This window comes from Vitis vinifera, chromosome 10, assembly GCF_030704535.1.
Source record: "Vitis vinifera cultivar Pinot Noir 40024 chromosome 10, ASM3070453v1".
Taxonomy (NCBI): domain Eukaryota; kingdom Viridiplantae; phylum Streptophyta; class Magnoliopsida; order Vitales; family Vitaceae; genus Vitis; species Vitis vinifera.
Genome location: NC_081814.1, coordinates 17349073 through 17361857, shown reverse-complemented (window position 1 = coordinate 17361857; position 12785 = coordinate 17349073). Strand labels below are relative to the sequence as shown.

General features: G+C 31.6%; 1 protein-coding gene across 1 annotated transcript; it reads right to left on the bottom strand.

The window, feature by feature from the left end:
- Positions 1-10637: 10637 nt before the first annotated feature.
- LOC100254564 (uncharacterized) lies at positions 10638-11820 on the bottom strand. The gene is made up of 2 exons (XM_002278679.5): positions 11475-11820; positions 10638-11361 (listed from the first exon to the last, which is right to left on the bottom strand). Exons 1-2 carry the CDS (start codon positions 11655-11657, stop codon positions 10882-10884), a joined length of 663 nt encoding a protein of 220 aa, XP_002278715.1. The 5' UTR covers positions 11658-11820; the 3' UTR covers positions 10638-10881.
- Positions 11821-12785: the final 965 nt, after the last annotated feature.

The following is a 12785-nucleotide window of genomic DNA, read 5'->3' as shown; positions in this document are numbered from 1 at the left end:
ATCTATGGAGATATGACCTAATCTTCGGTGCCATAATGTAAAGGAATCCTCATTTATAACACATCTTTTAATGTCAGTTTGAACATGTAATGAATTACAAGTGGTATCATTTTGTAAGAATACGCAATAAAGACTATCAGACAAAATACCATTCCTAACACAATTAGATTTATAAGTTAAACTGAAAGATGTTTCTGAAAAATGAAAGGAATATTCAAAAGGTACAAGTCTAGAAACTGAAATCAAGTTTCGTGAGAAACTTGGTACGTAAAAGGTCCTTTGCAATTCTAAAACAAAAACACCATCTAAAGTTAAATAACACGTCCCTATTGCTTCCACATGCGAGCCCATCTTGTTTCCGGATAAGATGAATTGCTCACTTCTCACTGGCTTCCTTAGGTTTTGCATACCTTGCAAGGAATTTGAAATGTGGATTGTAGATCCAAAATCAATCCACCATGTGTTGGTATTTACGTTAACCATGTTAGATTCATAACAAATAAACAAGGTAAGGTTACCTTTTTTCTCAAGCCATTTATGGAATTTCAAACATTTCTTCTTCGTGTGTCCTTTCTTTTTACAAAAGAAACACTTTTCGTCTTTCTTAATGTCAGCTTTGGGAGGAATTTGATGCTTCCCTTTCTAAATGGCTTTAGATTTTCCTTTCTTTTGCGTTACCAGCATGGCACTTTGTCCTTGCTCCATCATTAACCTTCCTTTCTCTTGAACACACATGGTCATCAATTCATTGATAGACCAACCACTTATCCTTATGTGTGTTGTAAGAGATTTTGAAAGGTCCATATTGAGGCGGAAAAGTGTTGAGGATAAAGTGCACCAAGAAGGATTTAGACATTTCTACCTCGAGCTTCTTCAGTTGAGCCACTACGTCGGTCATTTCCATGATGTGTTCGCGTACACCTTTTATACATGTGAGCTTCAGGGATGTGAACTTCATAATTAGGGTGCTCACCAAGGCTTTATCCGAAGTGACGAATTGCTCATCAATAACCTTTAGCAATTCGCAGACATTCTCGTGCTGCTCGATTGAACCACATATACTAGCACTAATCTTAGTCTTAATATACATCACGTTGAGGCAATTAGATTTCTCCTAGCGTTCGTATAGTAGAATTTGATCAAGTGTGCTGGTATTAGTGATCTTAGGTGGTTCATATTTTCTGATGACATAGTCTATGTTCATGCACCCTAATTGAAGAAGAACTCTCTCCTTCCAGTTCTTAAAGTTATCTCCCCTAAGTTCGGAAACCTCACAACGAAATTCAGAAATACTAGGTAAAACTACGCAAAAAGATTACAAGCTTATTAATATTTGAGGCTTTAAAAAAATTCATGTTTTACCAATGTAAAACATGCTTAAAATTTGAACCTAATTTTATTAAAAATTGTCTGTGGACTAAATCTCTAATTCAATCAGATTCATTATCTTTATGATAGATTTTATCAAACTATTTTTACTAAATTCATAATTTTAATGTTTATTATGATTCTAGTTTGATATCTTCTATCTTTAAACTTTATGATAAACTATTAAATTAATTCTTCATAACTAATTTTAATATTTTATCCTAATTAATTATATAAACATAATAACATCCTTGTGGGGTAAAATCGTTATATTTATATAATTAATTATGATTAATGTTCAATATGTGATCCTTATCCACTTAATATATAATTTTATATAATTAAAGATACTCCTTAATTATTTAAAATTATATGGTTCACTAGATATTAAAAACTATATTTTAGGCTCTACTTAATACCTAAGAATAATTATGCAATAACATAATAGGCAACCACAAAATTGTTTATGAATTATTCATAACTTAATTGTTCACCCTAAATAATTATTTTAATTAATTTGTGAACATTTTATGAATCTTAATGTGCTAAATAATTTTAACTAAAATTATATGTTATAACTATAATTTATCTAGCACAATTTAGGCAATATTGCATGTAAATAAAGCTATAAATTTACATATACAATAACTTAAATAAATTGTACCAACATAATATTGGCATGAATAATAAAAACATACAAATTAGCACAAAATAACCATATTTACATGTATAAAATCCACAAAATAAATTTTGCACAATTTTTTTTAAAAAAAAATTGGAGTTTCCAACATTGAACTTTTGCAACCCTTAATGTGTTCAAGGTCATCTTTAGGCTTTCAATGAATAAGCTCGTTTATATTCACATCTCATTTTCTAATTGTGAATTGGGTTTTGAGTAATGGAATATTAATCTATGTCATTTCTAATTAATTTTGAGCAATGAATAAGGGAATAATCTTTGCAGATTGTAGTAAACATTATGGAGGACAAGTCTGCAATTGCACCACTAGATTCGGATCTCCTAATGCCCCAGCAACATCTCCCAATCCTCTAGCTCCACCCAATCTGCTATAGACTGTCAAATTGGGCCCTCCATAGTGAGTAGAAGCATAAGGACCACCCAATCCAACACCATTGAGCGAAGATGGCAAGGATGAGTTCAGAGGATGGTGATAAAAAACCTGAAGGCATTCCAATAGAAATCGGTTGCAACCTATACAATGAAGACCCATCTCCAACAACTCTCCAAAACAACAAAATAAATAAAGGGTATTTTTAGAAACCCCTACATCATTTTCAACCTTAGACGGGTCAATTTCAACTCGATTGAAACTTAGTTTTTTTTTAAAATTCCAAAACTAATATTTAAAATAAAATGGTTGAATATTATATAAATCCCACTGGCAGAAAGAAAAACTTTGGACAGTGGGGTGAATATTAGAAATTCAATTCCAAGAACAAAGGATTTCTAACCTCAATTTGTCATAAAAAAAAAGCAAAATAATACCAAGGCAGAGGCAAAAACGATGATCTGACACCAAATGTAAAACATACACACAATCCACTGTGGATGAAAACAAACCATACGAATCGAAAGCTGAAGAAATTTAAGATCGGCTATTACCTCCAGCCATTGGTGTTTGATTTATTACACTCACTGTTTTGCTACAAGTTTTGGCACTTCCAAACTCCAATCTCTCACGGAAGATGGTGTAGTACTGAAGAAAATCTTAAGAGACGAGTTTGGGGACCAAAATGATATATTTAGAGTTATGGCTTTTCATCAAAACCATGTTGTTGTCATTGCCACCATTTCAAAACAGTTGTGGGTCACGTTCCTAGACTTCAGGGAATGTGGAAGACTTGGTTAGAGGTGTTGAACCACCTCAGATAAACTCCCATTTTGTGAAACAGGTCTTGTTGGTGTTGTGGGCGTGTAACAGAAATAACATACCAAATATATAAAAATAAATATGTGTTACAATGTCATTAATATTGTCACATTATCTTTAAAGTCTACCTTTTTTATTTTAATAAAAAAATTATGTTCATCAATTAGAAGTGAAAATGTGCATGCTAAGTCATTAAGATTCTTTCACTTAAAACTTTGTTATGACTTGATTATTCAATTTAAGATTTATAAAATAAAGGATTCTCATTGCATTTTAATCATATTTGATATATATTTAAAATGGGTTTTGATTTATGAGAAATAGAAGTAGTTATTATTGTTGTTTGATTGGATTTTTATTGGAAAATTACATTTTAAAAATAATTTAAATATTTTAAAAGATTTTAATTAAATAACAATTTCTTGTATTTGAAGAAGAATTGGAGCCTTTCTAATTTTTTAAAATCCGAAGAAATTGCATTGGAGAGTGTGAGAACATGTTTAAGGGTTTTAATTGGACTAAATGGATAAACTTATTTTGAACATTTTTGATAAATTTATTAAAAAGATAGTAAAACTAAGTGTTGCAAAATATTCTTGGGAAATATAAGATTTGTCCTACTATGACAAACAAATTTTGGGACTTATAGTTGCATTTTAAGCACAATTTCAAGTCTGTTTGATCATGTGATTTCTTTTTTAAAATAGAAAATTATTTTTAAATTTTTTTAACATTATTTAATCATTGTTATTTGAAAACAATATTTAAAAATAAAGTGAAATAAAAAATAATTTTTAGGGAGTAAATAGAAATTATTTTCACTAATTTTTAAAAATAAAAGGAAAACATGAATCTATTTAATCATGTTTCATGAAACTTATTTTTAAAAGTTATTTTTTATTTTTTACTTTAAAATAGTTTTTAAAATAAATTTCAAAAACATGATCAACCATTCCGTTCATTTCTGTTGAATTCAACTTAAAACTAATGCCCATGTGCTACTCTTACTCTTTAGCATAAACTACTTTATATTTGAAAATTGTTTATAAAAATATTTTTTTTTTCAATTTTTTTAAGTTTCCCATAATTAGTAAGAAAAAAGGGCCACAAAAGCTGTTTCACTTTGCAAACACTTCAATCCAATGATAAATGCAAAATTTTGGGCAAAAGTTTAACTGGAATGTGATTTATGGTGGCCGACTACTTTTGGCATTTAATTTGATTTTTCCTAGTGTCATTATTAATGATGACAAGTACAAGGCAATGGACCAACTCTGTCTCCTTCTACCAACTAATTAATTATTACTAAGAAAAGCACCTTTCAATACTACAAGCCACGATATGTATTTATATTTTTTAAAAGAAGAAAATGTAAATTTAAACATCATATGATTTACCAGGTTTATAACTCTATAATACAACATTTTTATCATGCACATATATATATATATATATATATATATATATATATATATATATATATATAAACATATAAAAATAATTTATTAATTTTAAATCTTTTTTTTTTTCTTTCCTTTTACTTTTTTAATCTATATATTTTCATTTCTATATTTTTCTATAAATTTTCCAAAACAAAAAACATGGGGTAAAAAAATGGTGAAAGAAAATGCTAAGAGAATTTTTTTTTCGATTTTGCTTAAATAAAATATGAGGAAACTTTGAAAAAAAATAAGTTCCTCATTATTTCAATTTTCTCTCAATTTTTCAGTAAAACAATCATACGTACAAGAAAAACATTCCTACCGTTTTCTTTCTTTCAAATTTGAGAACCAAATATAGTATCAAAATTACCTATAAAGTTGAAAGTCCATGTTTTGAAAAATTAATTTCTTCCCTTCATTGCTCTATGTACAAATAAGAGGAAAGAATTTAATACATTTTTCTTACCTTTTTTTTTTTCTAATTTTTCTAATATTGTAATTAATTAGAAAAAAATTGAAAAAAAAAAAAGAAGAAGATGTATATATCTTTTTCTTTAACTCATTTATTCTTATCAGTAAAGAGATTTGTTTTTGTTACTTATATGTTGAGAGATATTTCTTTTATTATTTAAAGGTGCTTTTGGAACACATAAATCAATTAACGAAGACTTGGAAACATAAAGACTTGGGAACTCAAGTTGTAGCAAAGGTGGCAGCCGTGAATCCATTCCACCCCAATAGGATTTTAGACTATTATTAGAGAATAAAAATTTCATTCTTATGAAAATTGTACCCCACCTTTTTAATAAGGATTTTAGTTTCACTCTTATGGTGTGATAGGCTCTATTTGACAACTGTTTTTAAAAATAGTTTTTTGTTTTTCAGAATAAAAAACACAAAAAACATTTTGGATAATAAAAAAATTATTTTTTATTTTATATTATTAATAACAGAAAACATGATATTTTCATATTATATCTTTTAGTTATTTTTTATTATTTTAACTTGAATTTTAAAAATTATTATACAAACATGTAAAATAATTAAAAATAGAATATTAAATATAAAAATTATTTTTAAAACATATTTAAAATAAGTTAAAAATGTTTTAAATTTTTAACCAGACTTTTGTTCTACGAACAATTTTTAATAACTATTTCAAAAAACTATTCTTAGAATTGTTTTGGAAAACAGTTATTAAATAAACCCTTAATCTCAAATTTTTGGTTTTGTGAAATGCTTTACAACCCTTTTATGCCAGCCTTTTTTTAACCCCCACGAGATGCATAATGAAAAGAACATACAAGACACACACTTAAAGGGAACAGCCCCCCACCTCCCAAACTTGTACTCACTTTTGTAAGCGATCCATGTGTATTACAAGAAGAGGGCTTAGTACACAAGGGCAACATGGCATATAAGTGGCTCACATGCATAATTCAATGTTTCTTTTATGCACTAAACCCTCTTCTTACCCCATGCTTACATGCATTGCATTATTGGCTCATAGCTGCTGATCGAACTTGATAATTCTCTCCATTTGAGGCATGCATAGCTCATATTATATGTTACAATCCTCCCGTTAGGCATGACACCGATGGATTGCACCACACTTATGACATTACACCCATGCATGCATGCTAGCAAAACTCACCATCACACTTTGCTCATGTTTGAGGCTTTCTGCCATGCTCTTGGTGTAGCATAATTGTTGCCACCCATGACCACTTCCATAGACATATTCTCAAGGTATTAATTCCTTATGAAATAAAAATCTTAACTCACTGACTTGAACTTTTACTGAGTTGAGCCACCAACTTCGTACGTTGTACGCCTGCATGCCTATGTGCTATCACTCTCAAGTCATCAGTTTGGCACCACCTAGCACTCATAGCACTTGTCTCCTTGCAATAACACACCCCTTAGCATTGTGAGCCTCCCTACTTGTCAACTTGTGTTGATCATGTACATCACCTCATGCTAACTCATGGATACAAGGTGTCATTACATGAACTGACATCTATGTCGTATTACTATTCTTATTCCATTTTCATTTTTTATTTTTTTACCTATTTAATGCACCATAAGGATGAAAGATAGTGACATAACTATAAAAGGGAAGAAGAAAGTACTCAAAACTCTAGCATGATAGATTTATTCCAATACTCTATCTCAAGTTGGAACTTACTAATTGAGATAAGTGTGGATTTGTAATGAAAATAACATCCATACTTAGGGGTTGTTTGTTTCTTTTTTTTTTCTTTTTAGTTTTTTTGGTTTCTTTTTTACTTAAGTCCTAGCAACATACTTTAAGATTTAAGCCACTTTTAGAGTTATTTTTTAAAATTGTACAATTTCATCCTAATAAAAAAAGTTTTTTTAAATTTTTTTTATCTTAATAGAAAAAAAAATCACTTTTTCTCATTTCATTTTTTTTAACCTTTACTTTGTTAATATTCAATCTAACTTTCAACATAAAATCATACCAAATACATTTTACAAATTTTGAATAATTCATGTCTTAAAAAATTAAAATATATTAATTTTGCATAATTTGGATTATAAATTATTTTAATCTACGTTAGCAAATTAAGCTTTGAAGAACAAAATGAATATAACTTATCCACTTTTTTTTTTTTTTTTCTAATTTTCAAGAAAAATTGGATTTTAAATTTTTGCATGAATTATTGCTCAAAAACTAAACCAATAATATAAAAATCATTGTTTTGACTTTGAGCCCAAGAATGAGAAAAGGACTAGTAAACTATAGGAGGAGTAGAAGTGTCAACTTTAATCTTCAAAGCGACTAACTCCACTATTGTCATTCTTCAAAATAAAAAATGTTAAGAATGTTCTAGTTGTCCAACCCACTGATGGTCTTAGAAGGATCTTGAGAAACAAGATCAATCTCCTCCCCTATCATAATTAGCCCAACTAAAGGAGGCAAAGGCTTTCCCCAACGAGCCTTAGATGCATGATCAATCACTGCCATTGAGTAGAGAGTCTAACGAAGACCTTGTAGAAACAATTTCCCCTTCTAGGATAAAGATTTACACATGGTAATGAACACCCCTCCAAGCACACTTTTGAAGGACTCTTGTACCAACGCCTTTAGCATGGTAGAAAGAGTGTTTGATGAAGACCTTGATCAAGCTTGATAAGTGGAGGACAAAGAAGAGCCCTTAAGAGAAGAGATGATTTAACGAATTTCTATAGAGGAGGCAACATGATCCCTCAAAGGGGATACCTTGGAGTAGACTCTTGAGGTGAGATGGTTATAGATGATTATATCTTATCTTGAATATTAGACTTCAACAATGAAGCAAAAGACCCCATTTTAGGCTTCTTTTTAGGCTAAGAAGAACCTTCCCATGTAGATGTCCCTTTGTCACACCTATGAATTTGTCCCTTTAATTTATTGAGATATTCGATTCTTAGATGCCCTCTAAGCCATCCTACATTCTCCGATATGAGAATGTATAGGATGACCCTTTCCCTAACTTGTATTACTTCACAAAGTTTACAAGAATTTTTGGGCCTATTCTCTTAAGCAAGACTCCCACATTCACTTTGGTGAGTTCATTGCTTTGAATAGCTGGTAGACACATCTATTACTAGGCTTCATCAACCAACTACATAGCACATTCATAAGAACAACCCTATTTGAATTTAAATATCTTTAGTCAGCTCATTGCTTTATCCATTTTTCATGTGTCCCGTGAGTTATTCACCGTGAGTTATTCAAAGCCCCTCTACTACTACCACCTCTTAGCCATATGTAGTGTGTGCAACCTGATCAATTGCATCTGCTCTCTAGCTCAACAACCCATGACATCATATTAGGAATAACCAATTAGCCCATTGCTTGCCACTTGATGATTGACTTGGTCTACTTGCCAACTAATGATTAACTTGATTGGAGCCACCTATCTCATGTGTTAAGCCCTTGTTAGAAACCCCTTACTTGGGTATGCCCTAATGCTAAGGTATCTTCCTTACTTAGACCGGCTCCAATGCTCAAGAGTCCCCCTTATCTTACGCATGTGTCAAGCCATGCTTTGTTGTCAAGCCTAAAAGCATCAACCCACTCAAGTGTCTAGTTATCTTTTCTGTGCGTTTAGCCCATTAGTTGCATGTTTAGACAACCCATGTGTGGGACAAGCCCTCTCTTGGCCTACATATATATTTGCAATATGCTTTGGTGTTAAGATCTCTCTTAGCTCATGTATTGCTATGTTCCACCCTACGGATTAATCCAACCCAAGGCAACCATGCTCATATGTGTGTCATAGTCACACCCTCATCGTTGAGCTCATAGGCTACACCACACCCCATGGCATCACCTACGTGTGTGTGCTAGCAAAACCATTTATGTGTCTTACTCATGTTCGACGCCCCTCATGTTGTGCCTTTAGTGTAGCCTAACTAGAGTCATCCTTACCACCTTTGAGTCATGCACCCCCCCACCCACTAGGAGAGCATTTTAAACGATTTTCAAAGTCCATAGAGGAGGCATAATAGGTGTTTAAGGAGACACAATGATTTTTCTAAAAACATGAAAATTTTGAAAAATCAAAATTCCATTTAAAACCTCATCTCAAGGCTTCCTTTACATCCCAAAATTCCACACTTGAATTTTGGCCAAGTCGAGTTGTGTCATATGTTGTGTGCTTCCCTCGCATGCTAACAATGTTTGTTACACCTCTAGCCACGACCAAGCCCTCATATGAACCATTGTAAGCCTCAGTTTTTACCTTACCTTGCTTAATAGACAATCACAGACGCAAGGTGTCCCACGAGGCCTTGTTGTCACATTGTCAAACTCAAGGTGCCGATACTCTTCCATGACTATAAAACATGAATCCCAAGCATCTCTACCATATTTAATTAAAATGGGAGTATCCATGTCCTTTAAAGTCACTTTCGGATGGAAATGAGTTATGAACTCTTCGAAACTAAGTAGGGAAAGATACGTGAGAAAATGTTTGACAATTCGTCGGGGAAGCCCCATGAATGAACCCAACTTACATGGTTGTAGAGGTTCAACTTAAGCTGGGCCCCAAAACTAAACACCGACAATACTCTTCAAAAATGATATTGTGACAGGTGGGTCACCTAATAACAACTCCAAAAAATGATATTGTGACAGGTAGGTCACCTAATAACAACTCCACCCATCAAATGCACACATGTAAAAAACAACGAAATACTGAAGAAACAGGGAACATAAAGGAGAAAGAGTTGTTCGATCATCACTGCTCTCTGTCAAATGCATCAGTAACGTGTCGCACAATGCATTCGGCCTCTCCCACTCGCCTGTGACCTTACTCTTCCATCAAGATGGTGATAGTATTAGTATTAAAATGGTGGAGTAACAATTAGGCAAAAAATTAAGATCCTATTTAAAAATAGTTTCTCATTTTTAAAAATAAAAAATTATTTTACTACTATATGATTGTTATTCTTTGAAAACAATTTTTAAAAATTAATTGAAATAGAAAATAATTTTTAGAAATTCAATGATTTTTAAAATATAAAAAGAAAATATGAATAAATCCATATTTTTTGAAACTTGTTTTTTAAAAAATATTTTTAAATTAAAAAATAAAATTTTAAAAATAAGTTTAAAAAAAAATGATCGGACCCTTAATATTTTCTCAGACTTAATCCAAATTATTATTTAATTATCAATTTTCTAACTAATTACAAACATAATCAATATAAAACGTTTATCATGAACATAAATTCTCATGTTTCAATATTAATTTTATAAATGTTTTTAACATGTATTGAGTCATTGATAAAAATAAACATTTTATTGAGAGTCCAATAAAAATCAAACAACCTAACCATTTAATGCCCTTGAGTTCTATCATGCTATATTCAGATTTAAATCACAACTTCAAATATTAGAAAAAAAACCACGCCAAACAAATATAATAAAATAAAATCCATTTCTATATTAAATACATAACAGAGATTATGCGAATTCAATATTTCAATGACATTTTTTTCTATTTACAGAAGAGAGAGGGCTCCTACCACTAAATACGATTTTTAGTAAAGAAAAAACCTAATCTTATGGAAAGATAAAAAAAAGGAAGGAAAAAATTACATAAAATAGCAGTGTGCCTTCCATCCAAAAATATTGGGAAAAAGTTGCATGTAGATGTGAAACATCAAAACGATGCGTTTAAATCAATTCGGGGTTTCTTAAAAGCAGATGGAGACGGAACAATGGAGTCGCAGCGAGGGCACTTTGGGTTTTTCCTATATGTCATCACGTACAGCAGGCACACTGGACATCCCGCTGCAAACATCCCCGACGATGACGCCGGTGACGTGGAAGTCGAAGACAACGACCACGACTGCTTCTCTTCTTCATCATCTCCCTCTTCTCTGGTCGTCAACGACGAAGAAAGCGACATCGGAGGCGACGACCGCTTCTTCGAGGCCTCTTTCTCTGCTCTCTCCAGAGCGGATTTGACCTTGTCGAGAGTGCAGACACTCTGATAGTGGCTGGAAGGGAGCAGCTTCAGTTCGAGGCAACTGTCCTCCAATAGATTCAGCGGCGGAACATTCAAATCTCGAAGCGCGGGTTCTTCACTCCAGGATTTAGGGCTTGGAGATTTACACCTCTGCACATACACTTTCCCTGACTGCAAACAAACAAACAAACAAACAATTCCATTCATCACAAAACAAATTCAAATTGACGGTAGAGAAACAACAGAGAGAAGCAGATCTGTGAAAAATAATCCGGAAAATAGACCTTCAAATCGAGGCGTTTTTCCCAGCCGGTAGGGACTTGCAAATCGAGATCCAGATCGGCGGATGCGGCCTTGGAACAGGAGCCGAGCAAGTCTCTGGTGATGAGGACGGTGGCCTCGTTTCTGAGTTTTTCTTCTTTGCGGGCGTTGAGGATGCGAAGCAGAGTACCGACTTCTGCTGCCATCGGCACCAACCAATGCACAGAGATGTAATGACCTTATATAAATATATATTCAATTATCAGTATCAGTAAATGCAATCCCAATCTATATATAGAGATTATGTTCAGCGCTTATATCATATATATATATATATATATATATATATATATATGTAATTATTAGTTCATTGAAATTGGACCCTCTATTATACGCTATGGTTGGTGTCATATACTCCACGTGTATAATCTTTTATGAGTCTGGTCTTGGAAATTTGAGAATCCACTTGAATAGTTGAAAGTACAATTAATGAGTCATATTTTGAGAATTATATTTTTAAAATCTTTTTATTAAAGATAAGGATAATTATAATTTGACTTAATTAAAATTTGGTTTGTAATGTCGTATTTGACAAAGCCTTTTAAAATTCCGTACAAGTACCTTAAAAGTTGAACATGTGTATTTGATGTTTAAATATGTTCTCATCAACCTATAGGTGTAAATAACGTGAAGAATTCGATATTCACGACATAAAATAAAACAAGCCGGTTTGGTTCGATTTTTGTAGTTCGGTTCAGACCCAATTTAATAATTTTTTTTAGTTTTAAATCTTGTTATAGATTTGTGTTTGTTTTTAACCCAAATCCCATTAATTCGAGCTATATTAAGTCTTAAATCTAATTTATTTTTAAAATTAATTGAAACTAATTTGTATTTTATATTAAAAATATTTTAAATACATTTAGAATTCATTTTAGCATAATATAAAAATAATGAGTTATTTTAATAAAATCTAATATATAAAAAATTATCAAATATCAAATTATTATATATAAGTTGTTTTCAAACTTAATAATTTATTTATGTATTTAATTGTTGGGAGTTAGTAGGAGATTTAAATGATTTGGTAAAATTAATAATTTAGGTAGGTAAAAAGAAGAAAAATAAGAAAATAGACCTTTCACCGGCTTCAATTAAGAGGAGGTGGGTGTGGTTGGTGTTTAAGAGAGACGTTTGCAATTAGAAGAGGATCGAGGAGTAAAAGAAAAGAAAAAAACACAAGCATTTAATGCTTTCATATCCTTTTGTATTAAAAGCTTTCAGACTTGGAAAAACTGCTGCGCCTCGTTTGGACTCTTCCTCCTTCCTCAATT